At 38.5% G+C, this 27,601-nt stretch overlaps 1 protein-coding gene across 1 annotated transcript; it reads right to left on the reverse strand.

Moving 5' to 3' along the window:
• Nucleotides 1-4,861: 4,861 nt before the first annotated feature.
• On the reverse strand, nt 4,862-25,142 carry smtlb (somatolactin beta; the record flags this gene model as incomplete). Its single annotated transcript, XM_082157291.1, has 5 exons — nt 4,862-5,056; nt 5,152-5,331; nt 5,422-5,529; nt 5,658-5,801; nt 25,080-25,142. The coding sequence occupies 5 exons, from the start codon at nt 25,140-25,142 to the stop codon at nt 4,862-4,864; spliced, it is 690 nt and encodes a 229-aa protein (XP_082013417.1).
• Between the last annotated feature and the right edge of the window lie 2,459 nt (nt 25,143-27,601).

The following is a 27,601-nucleotide window of genomic DNA, read 5'->3' on the forward strand; positions in this document are numbered from 1 at the left end:
TTTAAACCCCTCTTTTATCCCCGGGTAGAGGAATGTTTCACACTTGTAATTTACAAGTGTATTTTTATGATATCAGTTTTGTTTTGATTTATTTTCTTTTTAAGTTTAGTGAATTTAACTACTTCTTTAAAAAGCCTTATTTTGTTTTTAGATTGTAATGTTGCAATGTTAGAACGTAATGTGATTTGACCCCTTTTTTGGATAGACTGCAAGGTAGATACTGCAAGGTTACATTCACTGTGTTTGTTTTCATAGCCTTCAATACGAACATTGTTTGTAGGACAATATTGATCAGGATATGAAATATATATTAATATATTTAATTAAATACAGAAAAAAAAAAAAGTAAATACTGAGATTATAACATACATCGCCATTTAGCCCAAAAATTCAGATTTTTTGGGGCAATTGGCTATTGCCCAACCCTACCTTATGGCATGCTTTAAATGTGGAATTTTCCATTTTTAGCTAAGCAGTAATGATACATTATTATCACTGTTAAATTGTTGTTTAACAATTAGCCAACATTCAGTCCTGCATTAATAAGCTAATTCAGTTTGTTTGTCTCTTTTACGTTTTGGGCTTTATGACCCAAGGTTAACTATTTCAGATTTTTATTTATAATTACATAAAAGGTTGTTATTGATCATATTTCATATTCAGCATTAACTAAACTAAAGTTGTCTGCTGAATGTTGTGGTGTATAGCTAAATATAGCTAGCTTAACCTAGCCTATGTTTCATCAGCAAATGCACTATGAGATTTTTTTAATTACTTTCAAAAGACATACAGCTACAGTGCCCTCCACAATTATTGAACCCCCTGGTAAATATGATCAAAATTGGCTGCAAAAAATAAATCTGCATCGATTATCCTTGTGATCTTTCATTCAAAAAATGTGCAAAATTCTAACCTTTCATTGAAGTAAAAGAATTGAAAGTGGGGGGAAATCACATTATGAAATAAATGTTTTTCTCCAAAACACGTTGGCCACAATTATTGAAACCCTTTTATTAAATAGTTTTTGCAATCTCCTTTTGCCAAGATGAGCTCTGAGTCTTCTCCTATAATGCCTGATGAGTTTGGAGAACACCTGACAAGAGATCAGAGATCATTCCTCCACACAGAATCTCTCCAGATCCTTCAGATTCCCAGATCCATGTTGGTGCTTCTCCTCTTCAGTTCACTCCACTCATCAGGTCAGGGGACTGGGACGGTCATGGCAGAAGCTTCATTTTGTGCTCCACAACAAATTTTTGTGTTGATTTTGATGTTTGTTTTGGATCGTTGTCCTGAAGGAAGATCCAACCACGGCCCATTATAAGATTTCTAGCAGAAAGCATCAGGTTTTGATTTTTTATCTGTTGATATTTGATAGAATCCACAATGCCATGTATCTGAACAAGAAGTCCAGGACCTCCAGCAGAAAAATATGCCCACAACATTAAAGATCCAATGGTATATTAAATTGTACACATGGGGTACTTTTTATCCTTGTGTTCACCAAACCCATCTAGTGTGTTTGCTGCCAAAAAGCTCTGTTTTAGTCTCATCTGACCACAGAACCCTGTGTTGTTTGAAGATCCAGTCGTGTCTGACAATTAAATTTGCTGGAATTTGTTTTTGGATGAGCGAGGAGTTTTTTTTTTAAAGCCTCCCAAACAACATGTGGGGATGTAGGGGTTGTTTGATAATTTTTTTTTTAGGCTTTCTGACCCCCAAGACTCAACTAATCTCTGCAATTCTCCATCTGTGATCCTTGGAGAGTCTTTGGCCACTCAAACTTTCATACTCGCCATGCATTAAGACAGTATAGACACACGTCCTTTTCCTGGCAGATTCATAACATCTTTAGTTGGTTATAACTTCTTAATTATTGCCCTGATGGTCAAAATTGGGATTTTCAATTCTTTAGCTACTGTCTTACAGCCACTTTCTAGTTTGTGATGCTCAACAATCTTTTGCTACGCATCAGAACTATATTCTGTGGTTTTACTCATTGTGATGGATGATTAAGGGGATTTGGCCTTTGTGTTTCCTCATATTTAAACTCCTGTGAAACACGAAGTCATAGCTGGACAGTTTCATGTTCCTAGTCACCCTGGTGTACTAAAAAAGGTAAATATTAATGGGAATATACTTCAGAGATATTTTACTCGTAAAAAATTCTAGGGGTTTCAATAATTGTGGCCAACGTGTTTTGGAGAAAAACATTTATTTCATAATGTGATTTCCCCCCACTTTCAATTCTTTTACTTCAATGAAAAGTTAGAATTTTGCACATTTTTTGAATGAAAGATCACAAGGATAATCGATGCAGATTTATTTTTTACAGCCAATTTTGATCATATTTACCAGGGGGTTCAATAATTGTGGAGGGCACTGTAATTAACATCAAACTGAATTGAGGATACATAGTTTATAACAGATCTTTCTATTTCTGTTTTCAGAAAACATTATTTTATCCTGATTAATTTAAATATTTTCTACATTTTACATTCATTTATTTACATTACATTTTCTTCAATTTACATTACTCTCGGTTAAAAGTTCTACAGATGACTTTTTTTCAGAATAAGAGATTTTTTATTTATTTATTAATTTCTTATTTCTAGGAATTGCATTCAGTGAGTTCATTTTTAGATCTGTACAAAAAAAAAAGACATTATCTTAGCTTTATGTATCATAGAATAATCTATTGCAATTAATTTGTAAAATGCATCAAAAATCACTCTGTGATTAACAAAAGCTTATGACTCTTACAATTTGTTCATCGTGATAGTCTTCACAAATGAACACAACTTTGATGAATTTTGAAGTGTAAATAATCGGCAGAAGTCAAGAGCTATGGAGTAGTGCAGGTATGACATCACTTTATAGGCCAAAATGCGGAAGCGAATTAGCATTTTAGCACTTCCGGTTCCATCGTCCCGTCTTGAAAGAGGTGTTTGCTAACAAGTGGCTAAATGGGACTAGAGGCTGTCGAGGAGAGTAAACGTCATCACGCCAAAAAGGTAAACTCAGTCCGCTTTTACATCATCGTTATCGTTATGTGCTTTTGCAAACTATTCTAACTCAAACATTCTGGGGAAATGTTTTTAGATAAAAACTGAAAGAATTGTTGGAAGCTTATTAGTGCAGGTGACGTTGAATTCGTTTATAGCCTACCTATAGCTATTTACTTCTGGCGAATTTAGACTTCAAAATGCTTAAAAGCATGTGTTCATCTGTGATAATCATTTTGATGGACAAAAAGTGCAAGTATCATAAACTTATGTTGATCACAGAGCTTGTATTTAGCGATAATCCAAAAGCCTATGGGAAAATCCTATTGTTTTTTTTCCCGAGGGAACCAGCATGATGCTAACTGCCGGTTGGCCAACAAAGTGACGTCATACCTGCACCACTCTATACGTAGGCTATAATGGAACTACACCACAGTCACATGACTTCAACATCGCCATCACCATGTTGTAATTACCGCAGTCTCAAGATGGCACCACGGGGCGTTATATTCCGAGCTGTTCACGTCCTCAGACTGGGAATTATGCATTTCTATGGTAACACTATCAACGCCTAACTGAATCTGCAGCAGTCACGTCACGTGGTACAAGTAGGAGCTCTCAAACAATTCCCGTATTACAAGCTGTAATTACGAGCTCTACAAGGACGTGATATATGTTTTACAAGTTGAAATCACGTGATTGCGGTCAAAACGACACACCTTAAGCTTCCGAAAACTCTTTCAGTTTTTGTTAAAAAAAACATTTTCCCTGAAAGTTATTTCAAACATTTAACCAAAAACCCATTGACTTCAGGATGAGAGAATCGGAAGAGCTAAAATACCAACTCGTTTCCAGGTTTTAGCCTACAAAAATACATCATCCCTGCACCCCTCTATTTGTCTCCACAGCATCGGAGCAACACACCAACTCTCTTTCGCCTCCAAATTGTCTGTAAACAAAATGGTAGTTTTTTTTTTCTAATTTCTTAGCACTGTTCGCAGAGATACTTGGATGCCAGAGTCTCTATGTGTGGCTTGCTGTGGGGAATTCTGGAAACAGCCAATGTATCACTATAACTGTGACAGTGAACCGCTTTTTTTTACCTTTCCTTCACAGCATCAACACCTCTCCGCTTAAATTTACCGTTTCCGTGAAGTAAAGAGTGTGTAAGACCTGGGCTCAGGATAGACGTCTAATTTTCTCCTCATTGAGTGATAATTGGGCACAAACTTTGATGTTCTCATTAGTGGACTTTGAGGTCTGATATTGTGAAATGTTTCAGTGTAATTTCCACATATCCTTCTTTTGATTTAATGATACAAAGAAAGAGCAAGATTGAACAAAACCTGATGATCCATGTTGTGCACAGTGATTTGAGAATGATCAAATACATCTTATCTTTTGTACAAAATAATATGTGACTACACCACAATTTCTTTCTTTTAAATCTTTCAAAATCCTTAAAAAAAGATACATTTTGGTTTAAATGGAAATAATCCAGATTTTTTTAATGTGATCTCAGACAGCAGTTTACCATTTCTCACGGTACCATATGTGTATAAACGTGATTCTGATTCAATATTTCTCTTAATATGCATTTTAATTTAGAAAAGAACATTTTACAAACCTTCAGTGAACCATATCTGACATTAGAGACAAAAACACAATCTCCAAGTAAGCATGTAAACATTTTTGTTTTAATTAAATTTTGTGCAAATGCAAAACCAACTTTGGCTAAAAACACTCAAAATAATCTGGCAGAAGAATGTGTGTGTGTGTGTGTGTGTGTGTGTGTGTGTGTGTGTGTGTGTGTGTGTGTGTGTGTGTGTGTGTGTGTGTGTATGTATTAGTTTAGTTTAGAAAATGGAGCAATTTTCTTTATCAATCTGGCGGCACTTCAGGAGTTTGAGGAAAGTCTCTATCTTGTGCGCATCTCTCCTGAAGCAGTAGAGCACACCATAGCCTCTTCTCACAGACTCAATATCGGAAGAGACAATGTGATCGGATGTCTTTTCAGGAGCCTCCAACAGCAAACCACCTTCACCCAGTATCTGACAGAGAAAGAGAGACAGATTGATTTCCAAACATGTTTCCAGATGAAGGAAAAACATTTTTGGTCTAATAATTTTCGAAACTTCATATTTACCTGTCTAACAAGAACCAGAACCCCCTGCTCCAGACTCGTTAGTTTGGTAGACATCCATTTGCTCCTGTTAAGCAGGGCACTTGAGGTGTTCTCAAAATTCTCAAGAGACGCCTGCAGATCTGCCAGTGGATCAGTCCAGAACTGGATCAGAATCAGGACTGAGTGAAGGATCCATTTATCCTGGAGGGAAAAACAAAAAAGACGTGTTTATCTAGGGAGAATGTTACTCTGTTACAGTGAATTTCATCAGATGCCATTAGAGGAACTCACAGAAATCTGTTGGATTTCACTTTTAGACATCGACACTGTTTTTGGAGCACACATGGTCCCACTGGGAACATGCAGATTCACACCTCCGAATGAATTGAGCATCTCCTCCTGAAAATATTTTGGAATTATTCAGTAAAGTGTACTTGTTGACTGTTTATTCTCATCTTTAGTGAGACTGATGTCATTGAAAACAGCTTTTATAAGCTTAGCTTTAGGTTCATCTCTCTGTTACTCACAAACAGCAACTTGGACTCCTCTGAGACGCGGTAAATGAGCTCTGCATGTTGAACGGCTCGATCCAGAAGCTTCTCCAGTGAGATGGTACAAGATGTTCCTCCAGTATATGGATCAGGACAGTCCTCAGCGGATGCGATCACGGCCTGCAGTGAGCAGAGCACAAACGCCACACAAACCTGGAGAACTTCAGCACGGGTAGGGGACAAAAGGAGAGCGATTTGTCATGTTCACATTGGTTTTATTGCAATATTTTATATCAAAGCAACTTTATATTATTCGTTAGTGAGAATATTTAGTATGCATATATAGACGACTCCTTATTTATAAGCTTTTCTGACTCTTAGCAAGATAAACTTCAGTTAGTCATAAAGAAATAATATTCTTTTAAATAAATTAGTTTGAGCTATATTATCCTTTCCAATTCAGCCAGATGCAAGGACCCTGTACCTGTAGTTTTCTTCATTATTGTGGATCAAAAGAAAAGTCTTTTTGGACTCCCTGGTTGTGGTTCTGTCATTTATCTATGCCTTATATACTCTACCGCCTTTATGAATTATACAGATGTTTGAACAGAACTTGAACGCAAGTGATGGTAAGTTGATATTTGTGACCACATGTCTCTGTTTTTATGCATCATCTCTGACTAAAGACATATGCAGATGCTGTTTCTGAGTGTTACCTTTACAAATAGTTTTTTGGCTAATGTTTCATTTATATTACATCCTGCCACATTTCATCTGAAACTACATTTAAGTATTATGCGGTGATTACATCATATTAACTGAGAGACTGTGGTAGAATTATACATTTAAAAGAACTGATAAGAATGTAAATGTGTACCTTGAAATGCAATGCAAGTCGCTTTGGATAAAAGCGTCTGCCAAATGCATAGATGTAAATATATAAATGAAATGTCACCATGAAATCAAAACTGCACTCACATGACATCACAGCAATAGCAAACCACTGCCATCCAATCAAATCCTGATTGCCAAAATCAAATACCGCCCTACATTTTGTTCTTGTTCCAGAAAACTGTTTCACTTAGATATTCGTCACATTAGGGAAGAAAAGACTATCACAACTTTAGTTTAATTCCGACTTAAAAATTTGACTAAAGCAGGATTATTTAAAGGGGTACTTCACCGCTGGGAAATTGGGTTTTTAATAAAAGTTGGCAAGCTATAAAGTAGAAAGGTGTCTTTTTACAAAAATCTGTGCTACCAGACTAGAGAAAACAGTGAAAAAAAACAAAGTTGTCTTCCCTTTTGCCAAATAGGTAGGGAAACTTCACCATCCATAATGCACTAGGCATGTTGCCGTCAAAGGCCACTCCCACCAGTCTGCTACGGATAGGCTTACAAGAGTCAAATACAGGTGAAACTTGAAAAATTTCAACTTAAAAGGTGAAACTAATATATTATATAGACTCATTACATGCAAAGTGAGATATTTCAAGCCTGAAAAGAGAGTTGTCAAAATCTTTTGCTGATAAATAAATGTTTGTCTAGGTAACACAGAGAATGAGAAAACATTCATTTACATATACTACTGACATTGTAACAATACAAAGCAGGTTAAAAATTGGCGAAGTTACACTTTAATTGAAATATCAATATCATAATAATTCAGTAAGTGCAAAAGGCCTAAAAATAGAAGCCCCTAAAATTACTTTATTAGAAATAAAAACTGCGACTAAAGTTTATTGTGCATGCACGCAAAATCCCTTTTCCCCCGCAAATGTCTCTTTAGGTGCTTTGTGCAAATACATCATCAGAGAGGAGAAGCAATGTTATTGCAAGAGGGAGGGGAAGTTATTTTGATTAAAGGTGCAATAAGTGATTTCTGAGAAACGCTGGTGAAAGTGGATTGGACCGAGCACCACAACACACAGCCAATCAGCTGTAGGGGGCGTGTCCACTCATTAGGGGGGAGGAGAGAGAATGAGCAAGAGGGAGATTTGAAGAAAGACTGTAGAAAGAGAGATGTCTGAGAGACATTACAAACGAGAAAATCTCAGAGGAATACCACTGGAAAAGAAGGGTTATGATCAGACAAGAGCTTTAAAATTTGAAAAGTTTTCCAGTGCAGGAAGGCCTGAAAACAAATGCCGAGGTTGTGTTGTGGATATTATATGTCAATCAATTGCGCATGAAAGTTGTGTTCATTACTATAATAAACTTTCATGCGCAATTGATTGACACCACTCTCTAGCCTATAAATGATAAAAAAAAATACAAATGTATAAATAATTTCACTTCAAATTAATTTTTCATGTTCACATATGTTCACTGCCTCGCTGCCTGCTGTGAGTTTGTCTGCTTCGGTGCTGTAAGCTCCGTATTAGCCTCGTATAGCCTCGTATTTCCTTGTTTTGAACCATCATTTACTATTTCTAGTTGTTTATACTACTACTAAATACAGCTTACCCAACATCGCTGGCTTCCGTTACAACACGCTGGTAATTCGCTAGCCTGTTAACGCGCCACCCGTGCGCTCAGCTATTTTTATTTATTTATTTTCTCTCGCGCCTTTGAGTTCATAAAAGCTCAGGTGAGTAAGAATCACTCAACAAACACGGTGAGTAATGTATTGTCCTGTTATTATCATGCGTCGCGTCTGAATGCGTTGTTGTTTTTGGAGCTCTATCAATTTGATTTATAATTCTTGATTTTTCTCTCTGCCTCGCTGCCTGCTGTGAGTGTGTTTGCTTCGGTGCTGTAAGCTCCGTCTTAGCCTCGTATTCCTTGTTTTGAACCATCATTTACTACAATTTCTAGTTGTTTATATTACTACTAAATACAGCTTACCCAACCCTGACATCGCTCGCTTCCGTTACTACTAGCACAACACGCTAGTAATTCGCTAGCCTGTTATCACGCCACCCGTGCGCTCTGCTATTTTTATTTATCTATTTTCTCTCGCGCGCTCGCGCCTTTGAGTTCATAAAAGCTCAGGTGAGTAAGAAACACTCAACAAACACGGTGAGTAATGTCTTGTCCTGTTATTATCATGCGTTGCGTCTGAATGCGTTGTTGTTTTTGGAGCTCTATCGATTTGATTTATAATTCTTGATTTTTCTCTTTAAACTCGCTTACAACGAAGATTTTCTACTTTTCCTCACTGAAGAAGCACTGCTCAAACCTCATTGTTACAACGCGGACTGTTGAGCAGACGCGTCTCAAGCCTATTAGTGATCCAACGCTGCACACTCTTAAAGGTTACGTCCGTGGATCACGGCTGAACGCGTCTTCTCCACACTCACTTACAAACAAACAAACTTATAATATAAATTAGTATTAATATTGATAGCATCACTGGTAGCTTCGTTGCTAACTCACTGTCCATCTGTTAAAATGGCGAATATATCAGATGTAAGTAGTCTACCTTTTGGTGCAGGTGAGGACACATTTGAGCTTCACGCACTGCAGTCTGAGCTGGAAGCTGTTGAGAAACAGATCCACAACCTTTTATTGAGACAGGCCGAGCTGAGAGACCGGTGTTTGGCTCTTGAAACATCACGTGCCGATGCACACAAATCAGTGTTTAACGTTACTAACCCGCTGACTCCGACCGCGTCTACTCCGTGCGTTCCTCAGCATCGGTCGCAATCAGCCATGGTCTCGTTCACTCCGGCTCCAACACGCCACCATGAAGCCTGGGTGGTTCCGCAGCGGAAGACGCGAGTCAGGTTTAGACCAAGACTTTCTCCGACCCTCCCGGTTTTCGAGTTATCCACACAAAACCGCTTCTCCCCTCTACGCGAAACAGAACACGATGCTGTGATCATCGCCGATTCCATCGTTCGGCACGTACACGCTACGTTAGGTAAAAGTAAGGTGCAAAGTCACTGCTTCCCTGGTGCTCGTGTTTCTGAAATCGCTGCTCGCGTTCCCGAGATCCTGAACGGTGATGAGCGCGTCGGAACTGTGGTCCTGCACGCGGGAGTGAACGACATCAGGCTGCGCCAGACGGAGATTCTGAAGAAAGACTTCAGGAATCTATTCGATACGGTACGCAGCACATCGCCTGAAACAACGATCATTGTGTCAGGACCGCTTCCCACGTACCGACTAGGGCATGAAAAGTTCAGCAGATTATTTGCGCTAAATTAATGGTTAATGTCATGGTGCAATGAGCAGAAACTGCTCTTTGTAAATAATTGGAATCTGTTTTGGGAGCGTCCTAGGCTTTTCCGTGCTGATGGCTTACACCCAAGCAGATTCGGAGCGGCTCTTCTGTCAGATAACATCTCCAAAATGTTAAATACCCTTTGACTAGTAACCAAAAGTCCAAATCATAGTCTCTGCTGCACCAATTCAACTGATATAAATACTAGTGTAGAACATTGCATAGAAACCGTGTCTATTCCTCGTTTAGTGAGATCAAATAATAAATCTAATGCAGGATCTAGGAAAAATCTAATTGTTATTAAAACAGAAAATGTTGCTATTAGTAAACAAAAACTATTTCTAAAGCTAGGTCTTCTAAACATTAGATCACTCACACCTAAGGCAGTTATTGTAAATGAAATAGTCACAGATAATAGCTTCGATGTACTTTGCCTTACTGAAACCTGGCTTAAACCAAATGATTATTTCGGTATTAATGAGTCTACTCCTCCTGGATACTGTTATAAGCATGAGCCCCGTCTGATTGGTCGTGGCGGAGGTGTTGCAACCATTTATAAAGATATTCTAAATGTTACTCAGAAAACGGGTTATAAGTTTATTTCATTTGAAGTACTTGTACTAAATGTTACGCTCTTAGATGTTAGAAAAACATCCCTATTATCTCTAGCCTTGGCTACCGTATATAGACCGCCAGGGCCTTACGCTGATTTCCTAAAAGAGTTTGCAGATTTTCTCTCAGACCTATTAGTCAATGTCGATAAAGCATTAATTGTTGGAGATTTTAACATACACGTAGATAATCCAAATGATGCGTTAGGAGCTGCGTTTACAGATTTATTAAATTCATTTGGGGTCAAGCAAAACGTCACCGGACCAACACATCGTCTTAATCATACACTCGATTTAATTATATCACATGGAACCGATCCAACCGATATAGATATCATTCCACAAAGTGATGAAGTCACTGATCACTACATGGTAACTTGCATATTACGTACTGCTGTAATATGTCATGCAGCGCCGCGTTATCGACCAGGCAGAACAATCCTTCCCTCCACCGTAGATAATTTCTCAAATTGCTTATCTAATTTGTCTCAGCTGCTGCCTGAACCCAAACAAACAGATGAACTAGAAGAACTAACTAGCACTATGAGCACCATTCTCTCTAGAACATTGGATGAGGTTGCACCTATTAAATTAAAAAAGGTCAGAGAGAAAAATAAAGCACCATGGTATAACAATACTACGCATGTTTTAAAGAGAGAAACCCGTATTTTAGAGCGTAAATGGAAACAAACTAATTTAGAGGTCTTTAGAATCGCGTGGAAAGACAGTATGTCACGTTATAAAAAGGCCCTAAAAGCGGCCAGGGCTGAGCACCTCCGCAAACTAATAGAAAACAACCAAAATAATCCAAGGTTTTTATTTAACACCGTGGCTAAACTAACAAATAAACAGACGTCACCCGAACAAAATATCCCGTTACAGTTCAGTAGTAATGATTTCATGAACTTCTTCACTGAGAAAATAGAAAGCATCAGAACCACAATTGTAAACGTTCAATCTTCAATCGCGCCTTATAATTCAGCTTCAATTATCACCCCGCAAGAACAATTACAGTGCTTTACAACTATAGAACAAAAAGAGTTAAATAAACATATCACTTCATCTAAAACAACAACATGTTTATTAGATCCTATACCAACTAAACTACTGAAAGAAGTGTTACCTGTAGTGGAAGAGCCTCTCCTCAATATTATTAACTCGTCTTTATCTTTAGGTCATGTTCCAAGAACATTTAAACTGGCAGTTATAAAACCTCTCATTAAGAAACCACAATTAGATCATAATAATCTAGCAAATTATAGACCCATTTCAAATCTTCCATTTATGTCTAAAATATTAGAAAAAGTGGTGTCCGCTCAACTGGGCTCTTTCTTGCAACAAAATGATATCTATGAAAAGTTTCAGTCTGGATTCAGACCGCATCATAGCACTGAAACTGCGCTCGTTAAAATCACAAATGATTTACTTTTAGCTTCTGACCAAGGCTGTATCTCAATACTAGTTTTACTTGATCTTAGTGCTGCGTTCGATACTATAGATCACACAATACTCTTAGATCGACTACAAAATTATACTGGTGTTCAAGGACAAGCACTAAGCTGGTTCAAATCATACCTATCTGACCGCTACCATTTTGTCTATTTAAATGGAGAAAAATCGATCATAACTCCAGTAAACTATGGAGTGCCGCAGGGATCTGTATTAGGCCCTCTGTTATTTTCAATATATATGATGCCACTTGGAAATATTATAAGGAAACATGGAATTAGTTTCCATTGTTATGCTGATGACACTCAAATATATATTTCATCAAGGCCGGATGAAAATGCAAAATTTTCCAAATTGACAGAGTGTGTTAAAGATATAAAAGATTGGATGACGCGTAATTTTCTTTTATTAAATCGAGACAAGACAGAAGTAATACTTATCGGTTCAAAAAACCGCCCACAAAACCTCGCACAATACAACTTTAACATCATAGGATGTCCTGTTACTTTATCCGCTACAGTAAAAGACCTGGGTGTTATACTCGATTGCAACCTGTCTTTTGAAAATCATATTTCATATGTTACAAAAACAGCCTTTTTCCACCTTAGAAACATTGCTAAGCTACGTAATATGCTATCAGTTTCTGATGCAGAAAAGTTAGTTCATGCATTCATGACCTCGAGACTGGATTACTGTAATGCCTTATTAGCTGGTTGTCCTGCATCCTCAATAAACAAGCTACAGTTAGTCCAAAATGCCGCCGCTAGAGTTCTTACGAGATCAAGAAAATATGATCATATAACACCGATTTTATCATCACTGCATTGGTTACCTATAAAGTTCCGTATTAATTACAAGGTATTGCTACTGACTTATAAAGCCCTAAACGGCTTAGCTCCAGTCTATTTAACGGATTTTCTATCACCCTATAATCCATCGCGCTCTTTAAGATCACTAAATTCAAGGCTTTTGGTCATACCTAGGATATTCAGAACCACCAAAGGAGGGAGAGCATTTTCACATTTGGCTCCAAAACTCTGGAATAGTCTTCCTGATACTGTTCGTTGCTCAGACTCGCTCTCCCAGTTTAAAACTAGATTAAAGTCGCATCTCTTCAGCCAGGCATTCATATAATCCCACAGTTCAAACTACAATCCGGCCTCTAGCTCATAAATGCCAGAGGAGAACTGGCCCCCGACTGAGCCTGGGTTCTCCCAAGGTTTTTTTTCTCCATTAGGTCACCTGATGGAGTTTTAGGACACCATTAGGTCACTTGATGGAGTTTTTCGGTTCCTTGCCACTGTTGCCTTTGGCTTGCTCAGTTGGGGATATTTTGGGGATATTTAATTTAATTTTATCAATCAATAAATTCCTCTTGAAATAAACTTTGTTGTATTATTTAAATGTAATACTGTGAAGCTGCTTTGATACAATCTGTATTGTGAAAAGCGCTATACAAATAAACTTGACTTGACTTGACTTGACATATTTATTTGGTGAGTAGCTGTGTAATCAACAGGAAAATTAGTCAGCGGTTCATTATCATAAAACATTTTTTTTTTTCACCTGACAAACTTTAAATGATACATTTTTATTACCAATACATGAGTTTTAAATTAAATGTGAAATAAATTAATAAATATCATATGTAGATGAACAGAAAAATGTTTGATGAGACCAGCAGACCGTATTCAACACTCATGACGTGGGAAAGTCTGCGGTGTCTTCCTCATTTTATTATTCATAGTTTACCATTTTCCTCAGGGTGTCCACTGAGCATGAAGACACGGTGGAGAGAAAGGCTTAAGGTCTGTGCAGGGATCAGATGGCAGACTTGTGACGTTCGTCATGTCAAAAGTGTCATCTTTACTTCTTTATGACGTAAGTAAGGATGAAATCCAGCTGAATAGTGTAACAACATGTCTCAAATGCAGCTCAGGCGCTTACATAAGAAACTAAAACCAGATTTGGTGAGTAAAATACTTAAAATAACAGTGCAAAAATATGCTCTCTTTTTTTCCTATAAATGTATGTGATTTTTTGGTGTGGCCATTTTCACTCTTAAAAGAAAAGATTATGAATTGAACTGAGTGAAGGTTCTACGAAAGGTTCTATACAGAACCTTAAAGTGTTCTATCAGGTGCTTCATATTTAGAAACATGTAGCATTTTCCATCATGGGATCATTTAGTTTTAATTAATTAATTTGGTTTTAATTCATTTTTAATAGTCATAAAATTGTATGAATTAAACAGCTCATAAATATACTTAATCACTATTAAAAAAACAATAAATAACCCACTGAACATGAAAGTATTGTGCAATCATTTAAGACATTTCTCATTATATAGAACCTTTTAAAGCTATCTTTAAAATTGAGGTCACCCAGGTCAGGGTTCTATAGAGCTTCACTGAAACTTTTATCTAAGAGTGAAAGGCATAATTTTCCACCATCAAAAGTAGCTGAATATGGCCACTAATGATTTTGTGGGAAAAAATTATATTTTAAAATGGTAAATACATTTATCAGGCAATGTATTGTGAAAATGACTGCATGGAAAAGTGCTATGGGGGATGTGTTAGACACAAATCAACTTACAGGAGACTAATTGCAATTCCAGAGTCAGGTCAAAACCTCAAGGGCACAACAGTGACACAAGTTTCAACAAGAGTGTGATTTGAAGAACTTGAGGTGAAATTAACTTGCTTGACGGGAGAAATGTGACGTTCAGAAGACCATGCAGATATTCCCATCAATTTGTAATAAGAATTTGATTAGTACATAAACACATACAGTATAAAAAATGCTTAAATTTAACATTAACCCTACATTATGAGGACAAAATTTCCTCACAAAGATGGCAATATCTGAAATCCTTGTACTTGTGGGGAAATTTTTTTGGTCCACATGAGGAAAACAGCTTATAAATAATTCTAAATGATGTTTTTTGAAAATGCAGAAAGTTTTCTTTGTTTGTTAGGATTAGGGATAGAATATACAGTTTGTACTGTATAAAAATTATTATGTCTATGGAAAGCCCCCATAAAACATGAAAACACAACGTGTATGTGTTTGTCTATCTATCTATCTATCTATCTATCTATCTATCTATCTATCTATCTATCTATCTATCTATCTATCTGTCTGTCTGTCTGTCTGTCTGTCTGTCTGTCTGTCTGTCTGTCTATCTATCTATCTATCTATCTATCTATCTATCTATCTATATATATATACATATATACATATACATATACATACACACTGCCCGACCAAAAAGAAAAGAAAAAAAGATTGCTGTTTGGATTTAAATAGGCAGATGCTTAAGAGTCTATGATTGGATCATTATTGCAGTGATTATTATGTTTCTTGCATGTTATGTTTGCCAACAGTTCTTCTAACCATAATTGATGGAGTGTGTAGCTTTTCATTTCTTAAACAACCATGTAGGAAGAGACATCATGGTCATACCCAGGATGACAATGTCAAAATTCATTAGGCTCAAACTGTGAAAGAATGCTTGAGAGGGAGCATGAAGAATCATTTTCACACATGAATTGGCACCTTTGAGTCCAGACCTTAAATTCATTGAAAGTGTTTGGGATGTGCTGGAGGAGACTTTACAGAGTGCTGGACTCTTGTAGGCTAATTGTCAATACCAGATCTTGACCAAAAATGCACCTCTTGATGGAAATAAGATCACAACATTTATTTTTTATGTGTGAAATTATATATATATATTTTTTTTTTTTTTTTGCCGGGCAGTGTATAATGTATATATAAAATATGTTTTGTTTTTGTTTTTTTTGCAGATTGGTATGGTGATCTTTAAAAAAAAGTTTTTTTTTCTTTCAGTTTTGATCCTTTGATAATTCCTTTTTTATTATAATTTTTTTTAAATCATTTACCAGGCAAAGAATATTGAGTTTAATCACTTAGAAAAGTAATATAACAAATCAATAAAAGAAGAAACAATACTACCACCATTTATAGTGAATCTCTTCATTTTCTTCCACTAGATGTCAGTAAAGGTCTGGGAGGCTCTTACAAATGATGGACCCTATTCATCAGCTCCATCACCGAGGGACTCGGGTTCATTTGTGCAGAGGAGAGATGTCACGATAACAAAGACAGATTGTGAAATGATACACTCTATCAATCAGACGTAGAAAGAAGGAAAACAAATCAACTGCAGTTTAATGAAGAATGAAACGGAGGAAAATGAAAGTGCGAATGGAAATGTGTGATTACCTGTTGTACTCTCGTCTGCTCTTGCTCTCTTTTAATTGAGGGAAGGGAATGAGCTTTACAAATTCATTACTTTCAGTACATCTCACAGACACACACACTGGATCTATTTGCTATTGATAAGAGTTCATTTGTTTGCCAAATCAAATCAGACTCATTTGTGGTTTGTGCGAGACCTTGGAAACCAGGCGGAGTAAAAATAATAATAAAAAAAACATTTTTGATTGGTGGTGGGCATCAGAACAACATAAATGTGGGTTTACATGGCCACTGGGTTTGTGTACATTAGACTACATTCACGAAGCCATTGGAAGATTCTTCCTTTCCTTTGATTTGTGCTTTTAGAAGCATGAATGGGGATAATCAGTTTCCCTCTCGCAGGTTAATCTCTCGTTCTGTTTTCAAATAATACGCAGGTGAATGAAAGCCACGAGACAGATAATGACGGCAGAACAATTTGAGAGAATAATGTTCTCCTAAGGCCACATCTCCCGAGAAAGGACCCACGGAAAACTCGACGAGTACCTCTTGAAGTAATTGGTCATCTCGAAAGAGTAATCTCACGCCCCCCCGGCCAGGTTCTCAGCGGGGAGATTTTATAGCTCTGCCATACTTATGAGCTATCTACCTCTGATCAGTGTTAGCTCGGCGGCACTGTCAGATAAAGGACTTGCTGGCAAACAGCTTGAAGCTGCGCACTGACATGATCTAGTCGTTTCATTCTCGACTAATGCCCGCACAACACTTTTCCCATCGAGACCGGTCCCTGAACCATTAAGAGAGCATAGGCACCGGAAATGATTGCCATCTCGTTATTGTCAGGCACATAGGAAACAGAACAAATATGCTCTCTTGTTTTTGCAGCGATATGGAGGATCACCTGAGGAGACCAAAGGCTTCTGTAGCAAAGTGCTCGGGGTTTCCAGTGAGACTCCATTCTCTCTGAAAATCGCACGGCTTCTCACTGAATGAACCCTGCTGGTCTACAGCCAGCTGGCTATAAAGAACTTTATTCATTCAAATGTGTGACTTATAATTAAATCATGAGCACAAGTATGCATTCATAGCGCCGCCTCTTATGAGGATGGAAATATACAGCTGTAAATTCTGCTCTCGTCGGCCCTCCAGGAGCCCATGGCGAAGCGCTCGAAAGAACCTGTGAAGTAAACAGTTAAATATTCACCGCGCACCTGATAGCACAAAAGCCACATAGAGAAATATCCATTAATTATCCCAATTCATCAAGTTAATAGGCTGTGTTTGAATAATAGTCTGAGTATAAAAAAGAGCAATGGTTTTACCTCATTAGCCTCTTTAATACTCTCTTGCACAAAGAGAACATCAGCACGCAGCAACCATCATTACACGCGTGCACACGCGTTTATGATGGGATATGTTTTTCCCCCCCGCATGTCTATGCAATTATTGCATTAAAAATACAGCCAAAGATCAAGAACATTGAGATCAAGAGATAGAATACTGTCGGTTTCTCTACGCTGGGTGAACTGTTTAGAACACGCTTGTAGCATTTCGTTTCTTTCTTCATCTGTGACTGATCATCTGTGGCTTTTTTCTTGCTCTCTCATCTCATTTCTAACTGTGCTTTTAAATGCAAAAGCTAGAATCTCTGAACTGTTTGAGTGGACAGAACAGAAAAAGTAGAGAATCTGAGAGAAGCTTCCAGAGTAAAAAAAAAAAAAAAATGTTGATTAAAATGTTTTTCAATAACAACACATTTGAGAAATCTCACCTGTACCCCTGAGTGCTTGTGACCTGTGTGTTTCAGCAGATGTAATAATTGGTTTTGTTCCAGAAAGCTCTTCACTGCCATGCTAAAATAATACTTGTAGATTTTTTTGGCCTGTTAGAATGGGAGAGAAAATGGCAGAAGAACAATTCTGGCATTCATGGATACACTGAACGCATACATGCATCAAAATCTCTCAATATTTCTCTTGAATGCAAAATCAAAATTCTAAAAAGACACAACCAAAGTGATCTCATCGCCTTAGAGTTTCTGTATCATCCAAAAACTATGGCTGACTACACAGTCAAAACATTTGGAATGCAGTTGTGCGTGCATGCAGTGGCTTTATGGATTCAATTTACTTTCCCCAGTCAGTCTCGGCTGTCGTTTTAGCATTGTGTAGTCTGGGATATCTGGTGTCTCAACACCAAAGGCACGATTAAATCTGTCGATGCTCCACGGGTCCGCATGTTGTGTTTGGATCAAGTTAATCTGAGAGGCTTTTGAAAATATTTGCTGTGTTTATTTTCAAGGTTATCATCATGTGCACATCCCTTGTTCCATTAGCATTTGTTTTCATCTGCTGCCCGTCACATATTAGTGTTTTATCCTCTCCAGCTGGCATCTGAAAAATAAGATGAAAGTAAAGTGGTGTGAACATCATACAACACAATTTAACAAACATTTGGCATACTAACATTCACCAGCCTCTAAAAGTGTTTGGACACTTAAGTCACATGAATGTCATGCCATCTAATCACAAAATACCAAACCAATTGGCGTTTATTTTAAAGGGGACCTATTATGCCCCTTTTTACAAGATTTAATTTAAGTCTCAGATGTACCCAGAATATGTCTGAAGTTTCACCTCAAAATAACCACATTATTCCACATTTTTGAGTGGAAGGAAAACATGTTTTTTTTCCTGGATGTATCTTTAAATGCAAATGAGCTGCGCTTTATAAATAAAATTTAATTTGATTTGATTTGATCGTGGTCACGCTCACATGACATTGCCGTTCTTCATCATCACAAGGTTATGTCAAAAACACACAAAGTTCACATAAACACATTCTATGTCTGTGAGTGTAAACAGCAAGTAAAGAAATCACATGTGTAAATTAGATCTGTGTATTAAAGTGAAATCAGTGTAATATACTGTACCTACTGCTATAAATGCTGTTAATATGAATCAAACAACAAAAGAAAAACAGAAAATCACTCACTGCTCTTGATTGAATAGCTTAGATTTAATAAGAATACATTTCTTACTTGAATGCTGCTGTTAAATGCTCTGGCGAGGAGATAAACATGGCAGCCTGTGTACAGCTCACTCAGGGCAGGGTCTATGCTAATCAAGGGGGTAATCCAGCACCTGGAAAGCGTACCTTCCCTGGGGGCCGCCATTGGTTAGCAAGCCATCACTGCTGTTAGCATTCCATTGACTCCCATTAATTTTGGCGTCACTTTGACAGCGAATAACTTTACATCTGAGGCGTTTAAAGACTCCATTTGTCCATTATTTATTTCTAAAGAAACACGACAATGTATAAAAGATTCCATTACCTTGTGTCTTACGTTATGGCCCTGTAGAAGCAGTTTTTGCAAAAATAGGCTAACGATTGCGTCATAACCACGTGACTCTCTGTCGCACAGTAGAGAAATTACCCTAGAGACAGGAGGAGAAGCTTGCGGGCAATCCAACGCATTCTCATCCTAGGGCGTCATATACTGACACTTTTGACATTTCGTCTACATCCAACGCACATGGCACCCTTTAGCGTCAATATGACACGCACAGAGCTTTGTTCGGTTATGGGTAGGTTTAGGTCTGGGGTAGGGTTAGGGTTAGACCGCTAGGAGGCGCCTTCTGGTCCATATCTATCTGCGTCTCATATTGACGCTAAAGGGTGCCATGTGCATTGGATGTAGATGAAATGTCAAAGGCGTCAAGTATATGACGCCTTGGGATGAGATCGGGCTGGGCAATCGCGGGGAGCCCATAGAGAATCATAAAGTTGCTCCAACTCCTAGCTCATGGACAGCTCCTACTCACGCTCTCCGTCTCTGCAAGATTCGGAAGGGAATGATTCAGATTTCTCTTGGCACAGCTACTAGAAGACTTACAACTGTCAGACAGGTTGCTCACGTCACATGTACGTCGTCAAGCTCAGTTTAAGGCTGCGCAGTACGCTCAACTATCAGGAAGAGAGTGCTTCTGATTGACTTCACTTTTCTCCGTTTAAGTCTATGAGGTCGCTGTGTCCATTTCTTATACTGTCTATGATGCTAATAGGGCAGAGTCTGTCAGCAGTCGTGGGCGGGGCCTGTGCAATGTGACCTCACAAAAGCTATACAATCTTCTTCTGAGACACTGTTTATTATTTATGGGGATTAAAAATATAGCAGTAGGTGGATTCTAACCACTGTAGGGTGGTTGTGCACACGCATAATAGGTCCCCTTGAAAGATAGATAACACCAATATACTTTTCAAGCAAAATATTTCTCTAAAATAATTTTGTTATGTTTCAACACTGGTGTTTCTGTGTATTAAGTGAACGATTTACACTGATTAATATTTTGTTCACTGAATCAGATTATGTGGAGGCCCTGTGAAGAGCCTGACCATACAAGACCTTATTGAAATAATTAATTTGTTTAGCCTATTTTTGTTCTTTTTTGTCCTTAGCTTGGTAAAAAAAAAAAAAAAAAAAAAAATCATGCCCAGGCCAATAGTTAACAAAATGGAGGGCAAAAATAGTTCTGTCTTTAATGGAAAGAAGGGCAAATTTGAATAAGACTTGTTTCTGTTGAATTTTAAAGAATTGATTCAGTGATACAATGACCCGCGTGATTATAAGACAATAACAATGTTACCTGCATTGTTCCCCACCATATGTTAAAACATTAGTTAAAATTTTTTTTTTTTAATTGGAACCATTCAGAGAGATATAATCAATTTAGAAATCCACCAAAACTGTTTAGAGTGAAATATGAGTGGAAAATGCTTTTAAAATTAGAATCGAGTATTCAGACAGACCATGGTATAATTAAGTAATGATTTCATTAGGTGTGTTCGACTGGAAGTGGCGCTGCACAGACCGATTGCACTCGCAACACTTGCTCTGAGCAGCACCGCTTCAAGTCAAACACACTATTGACATGAACAGTGATGTCGATTCAGCAGCCACACTGACGATGAATGATTTGGTGAGTTCATTCAGTAAAGGATTCTTAAAGGGTCATGAAACCCTAAACCAAATTTTCTGAGATTTTAACAGAGGTATGTGTGTTGAACACCACTGAAGACAATGTTAGCATCTGTTAGATTTAATAGTAGGGCGAAAATGGTTAAATTTTAGTTTTTTTACGCTATTTTCGTCTTCCGGGTTTAAAATCTTCATCGTGTCCTGATGACTCATCGGTGTCTCATAATTATTCATGACTGAGTTTTCTTGTCCAATGAGAAGACACTGCCTCTTAATTATTCATGACACCACGTGGAACTTTCCAAAGACAGACATGTCAAACTGTGATATCGCGTATTAGATGAGAGAGGCAATGATGGAACGCGCTTTGTTTTCGTGGTGCAAAAGTTACAGTGCATCTTTCCCCGCGATGCTGCCCGGGCTAGACTCTGACTGCGGGCGGTTGGTTGGCCATCAACCACGGACACATCTAAACTATGTGTGTGTAGCAACCATTCAACTGGAGAATGGTGGACTTCAGCCTTGTACACCAATGCAGGTTTCGTCTTGCGAGTGATGCGGTCCCGAGGACTTTTCGCTTCAGAGGTGTGTGTGTGTGTGTGTGTCTAAAATGTAACCCTTACCGTTTTACTTGCCTTTTGTTAAATAATCACTCGTTATTAAAATGTAGATATTTCGATAATACCTCAATTGTATGGAACGTATGCTTAGTTTGTGCAAATTTCTATGTCATTGTCCATCTTTATTATGTGGGTTTAGGGGGCGCGTAGATCTAGGCTATGTACGGAACTTTTTTTTTTTAAGCGGAAAATTTATTATTTTCAAATACACTTACCTAAAGGATTATTAGGAAAACCATACTAATACTGTGTTTGACCCCCTTTCGCCTTCAGAACTGTTTTAATTCTACTGTGCATTGATTCAACAAGGTGCTGAAAGCATTCTTTAGAAATGTTGGCCCATATTGATAGGATAGCATCTTGCAGTTGATGGAGATTTGTGGGATGCACATCCAGGGCACGAAGCTCCCGTTCCACCACATCCCAAAGATGCTCTATTGGGTTGAGATCTGGTGACTGTGGGGGCCATTTTAGTACAGTGAACTCATTGTCATGTTCAAGAAACCAATTTGAAATGATTCGAGCTTTGTGACATGGTGCATTATCCTGCTGGAAGTAGCCATCAGAGGATGGGTACATGGTGGTCATACAGGGATGGACGTGGTCAGAAACAATGCTCAGGTAGGCCGTGGCATTTAAACGATGCCCAATTGGCACTAAGGGGCCTAAAGTGTGCCAAGAAAACATCCCCCACACCATTACACCACCACCACCAGCCTGCACAGTGGTAACAAGGCATGATGGATCCATGTTCTCATTCTGTTTACGCCAAATTCTGACTCTACCATCTGAATGTCTCAACAGAAATCGAGACTCATCAGACCAGGCAACATTTTTCCAGTCTTCAACTGTCCAATTTTGGTGAGCTCGTGCAAATTGTAGCCTCTTTTTCCTATTTGTAGTGGAGATGAGTGGTACCCGGTGGGGTCTTCTGCTGTTGTAGCCCATCCGCCTCAAGGTTGTGCGTGTTGTGGCTTCACAAATGCTTTGCTGCATACCTCGGTTGTAACGAGTGGTTATTTCAGTCAAAGTTGCTCTTCTATCAGCTTGAATCAGTCGGCCCATTCTCCTCTGACCTCTAGCATCAACAAGGCATTTTCGCCCAGAGGACTGCCGCATACTGGATGTTTTTCCCTTTTCTTACCATTCTTTGTAAACCCTAGAAATGGTTGTGCGTGAAAATCCTAGTAACTGAGCAGATTGTGAAATACTCAGACCGGCCCGTCTGGCACCAACAACCATGCCACGCTCAAAATTGCTTAAATCACCTTTCTTTCCCATTCTGACATTCAGTTTGGAGTTCAGGAGATTGTCTTGACCAGGACCACACCCCTAAATGCATTGAAGCAACTGCCATGTGATTGGTTGATTAGATAATTGTATTAATGAGAAATTGAACAGGTGTTCCTAATAATCCTTTAGGTGAGTGTATATGTATTTATAGTGTGTATATAAACAAATGAAGAGTTCAGATGCAAAAGCCTCTAAATGCCATCTGAAATTTTCTTATAGAATGATCATTTTTATCAAGCTCGTATATTTAAATTCAATAATTTCACTTAAATGGCAATGAAGATTACCTATTAATTGTCGTTTAAGTGAAATTACTGAACTTAAATACACAAGCTTGATAAAAATGATCATTCTATAAGAAAATTTCAGATGGCATTTAGAGGCTTTTGCATCTGAACTCTTCAAATATATATTTTATAATGGCATTGTTACGACCCGTGAGGTCTGTGTGCGTGTTTTGTGTGTGTTGCTGTGGGTGTTTCTGTTTCTCTCCTGCAGGTGTCCCGTGTCTTGAGTCTGACGCGGTGAGAATCCCGCAGCTGAAGCGGATCAGTGGCAATTAGTGGGGTGTATAAGTTGAGCCAGTGAAGTGCTCTCGAGTCTCTCACTTTTTCTGGGCGGCTCGCGTCAGACTGTGTGAACTACTGTGTGGATTACTGTGTGGATTACTGTGTGGATTGTAGCGCGATCTGCTGGGTGCTGATCTTAGCTTCTCCCCGCGCCGTCTGTCAAGTGACTCTGTGGAGACAGCTGTCGGACCGAGGTTACTTTTGAAAGGACAAAAATAAGGTGTCAGTGTATTTCATTAGACTTTAACTTTGCCAGCTATAAAAAATCTAGCATTTCCTCACGTTTTACCACTGATTTTTAGTGACAGTCGATATGCATGGGAGATATGTAAAATATGTTAGAAATATGTAAATACAGGTTATGCCCTCAATCAAACTTTTTAATTGAATCTAAAAGGATTTGTTATGTGGTGACAGGCATGAATGCAACCATTTTCAAATCTGTGCAATCCACATTTCCACTCTAAGACTTAGGCTGCATTCAAAATACTGTCTTGAGTACCCTAAGCTGTTGCGTCGCTTCACTACCATTCACAAGGCAAATTCCAAACGCCATTTTTGCACCCTTGAAGGGCACTTCAGGAAGGGGACGCCATTTGTAGGAGCGTTCCAATCGAAAGTGAACAATTGAATCACTTCACAAAGGCCCTTCCACAAGTCCGTTAGTGAAGGGAACATGCAATGATCACTTTAATGAAGTATTTGAATTATTTATGGTCATTTTCTGCCTTTTCGTAGTGAGTAGGTCATAGGGATGCTCACTTCCGATTGGAATTTGCCCACAAATCTTCTCCCATGGCCTAATGGGATAGTAAAGTGTCCATCGTATGCATTGCACACTGCAGAATCTCGCTGGAAGTGTTATGTCATCCGGGGACTTTTTGCCTACTCTTTTATGAGCGTTTTTTTTAACGCCACCGCCAACGTCTTTTTTCTGCAGCTCAGAGCATTTTCACAAGTTGAATAAAATTTAACTTTTCTGAAAAAAAGAAGAAAAAAACCCCCACCCTACGTCAAGCGCCTTTTTGACAGCTAACCAATGACCTGTCATTTCCATAACAACAAGAATGGAACCATGGCACTTGTATGCACCTAATAATCCCTATCCACTGAATTGGCTCTATCACTCTCTCTCCTCTCCACCTGATGTGTGGTGAGCGCACTGGCGCCATTGTACTGTAGCTGCCGTTGTATTGTCGAAGTGAATGATGCACTGGTGGTGGTTGAGGAGCCTTCAAGTTAATCAAAAAAGGTTCAAAAGAATGAACTTAGTTCATTATTTCTGGAAAAAAAGCTTGTGCAGAATTAGTTTGACTTGATGCCCAAATAATTTAAGGCCACTAATAAAATGAACGAACATTTTTTTTAATGAGGCATACATACAACCTGTCTCAGAACAGTTTTTCTAGCTTAACTCATGACACACTAAATTATGTTTAATTAAACAAGGTTCGGGAGGAACAGGTGCAGATGATTAACCTGACAAGAGCAAGTGGAGTGCAATCAGTAATCAACCCAGGACAGTATAAATAACAGCTGAACTTACCTCTGTTCCTCGACAGTTCAGCAGCATCCCACCTCCACCCCAGCTCCTCTCTTCTAGTTCCATCTACCCTATTCTAGTTCCATCTACCCCTACCGGGGGGAGTACTCTGGGTTCGGGCCGAATTCCGAGCTCGTAGCCCTCCCTCCGGACAGCACGCCAAATACGCATAACCCTTACCATAATAAATCATATGTAGATGTGAACTCGTGAACCAGGAGCAGTAAACCCCTTCATCTGGAGCCTAAAAAAAAAACAAGTCCATCTGCACCTTTTCTTGTCTTACACCTTTTTTACTAAAGCACTTTCTCATTCACACTAATTTTCTTGAGTTTCTCTTGCCCTGCTAGTTTTGGCAGGTTCTGTGGTTTGCATCTGTTCAGTGCTGCAAACCAAGCTTCTCCGCTTCTCTCATTAGAAAACGCCCCTACTGTGAGTGACGCACAATGAGTCTGTGTCGATAGTGATCCACAGCATTTAACATCAGCTAGCCACAGCACTGCTGATCACGCTGTGACTTTATAGTTCTGCACACATAGAACAATAAAATGATTGACAAGCAGGAAAGCATGCCAGAAAAGGTCAACCAATTTATTTGGACACTTCATTACTTTTAACAGGGAGGACCTCCAGAATTGTGAGTTATGATACAAAATCTGATTAGATGGGCCACATTTAAAGCACATTTTAAAGTTGTGCACATCAACTGAAATCTGTATTAATGCGTTAAGTTGCTTCAGACCATCTTCAGGTAGGTTAATAAACTATATTATTTGGCATGAAAGAATGTTTATTTTGATTATTAGTTATAATCAAAAGCGTCAGGCCCATTTGATCAAGATGGATGTCATTTGGAATGTCCAATTAAACTAATATGAAGCCCCTAATGGGACATGGTGATGGAAGAAATATGAGATGGGAGGAAAACATATATTTCAATGCTTTTGCGTTTCCCTCGCTTTTGTTCCCTGAGAAACTTTGGCTGAATCTGAAATTGCCCCCTAAACCTTCAATCACTATCCCCTACGTTAGGCCACTAATACAGTTCACTTGAAGGAGTGAATGAAAAAGAGTGAGCGAATTCGGACAGCTGTTGAGCGTACATCGGTTGTAAACTCGTTATTGCGGTGCAATGTGGGATAGAATGAGTGCACTCAATACCGTCCACAATGGTTTCGGACACCCCTACAAATGGCTGTCCCCTCAAATAATGCCCTATTTGAGGGTATAGGGGGCGATTTCGGTTTCAGCCTTTGTGTTTGCTCACAGAGAACCCAAGAGTTTCTTGGGGAAATGCAAAACATTTGTAAGAGCAACAACCAATGGCGTGAGTAGGGCGGGGTTATCTTTTTTGTTCGAATAATGGCAGACAGGAGAAAACCTGTTTGAAAACAGTCATTATTTTTGTGATTCCATTGGCAGTTTTAACACATTTCACCTTTATAGTGCATAGTAAAGTGACACATTATTCAGGATTTTCAGCGTTTTCAGCGTCAACACAACAACAGAAGCCTGCGTCATGGAATCGGCCCGCCGTCTGCCTTTTCGATCACATCTGAGCCTTTCCGAAGGGCTGCAGAGATGGAGCGGCTCTTCAATTCCAACTCCACTCTCCTCTCAGCTTTCAAGCCGCTCAGCTAATTCCTTCACTAAGCTGCACCTACCCTGAGGAGGCACTGAAGTATTCAATACTCAGTCAATCCATTAGGAACTGAAGCAGCTGCCTCAGCTCCAGCCGAGAAGAGATTCAATTTCCATGGAGCTGAAGAGAAGCCTGAAACCTCTGAATGAATACAATAACAAATTCCATGAAATTAATAATTAAAGACAGAGAAAGACTGCGGGGACCAGGGTGAGTCGATAGGAAGAATAAAACCATATCCCCGTTTCAGATATACACAGAAGCCTGCAGCTCTTAGAAAAACCTGAACGGGGGAAAAGAAAACACTATTTGAAAGCCTAGTGGCATTTTCTGTTCCTCAGGCCTCACTTCATCTCAAACCGCGCTGTTCCTCTCATTGCCTGTTTGAAATTCAACCTTAAATATAAGAGTTTAGACTCAAATGTCCTTTATTCACCTGCATGTCTGACTGTCAGGTCATGGGTCTGTGCTACATAAAAATTATTATATTGGTTTTTCTGTCAAATTATCTAGATTTAAAATGTAAATTTTCTATGCAGGGGCATCATGCACCATTTACTTATTTGTTTATTTATGTTTAGGGGGGCACAAGTGCAGTTCTGTGGTCACTATGGGGCGATAAATCATGACCAAAAAACAACACTTCTTAAAAACTTAGTAGTGGGACCAAACAAAAACAACTTTTAGTTTAGAGCTTAAGTTTTTGTTTATCATGAAAGGAGATCTTGGTTTAAATCCTGATGCAAAATAGGTCGAATACGGGTAAAGTGGGACACGTTTTTGTAATCCTTCTTTTTTTATTTTTTTTCTATCTTTAGTTATTGAAAATGTTATTTACAATTTTTCATTTACCAATGACGATCAGAAAGTACCTATTTGACCT

The sequence above is a fragment of the Leuciscus leuciscus genome, assembly GCF_965113295.1.
Source record: "Leuciscus leuciscus genome assembly, chromosome: 24".
In the NCBI taxonomy this organism is placed as follows: Eukaryota; Metazoa; Chordata; class Actinopteri; order Cypriniformes; family Leuciscidae; genus Leuciscus; species Leuciscus leuciscus.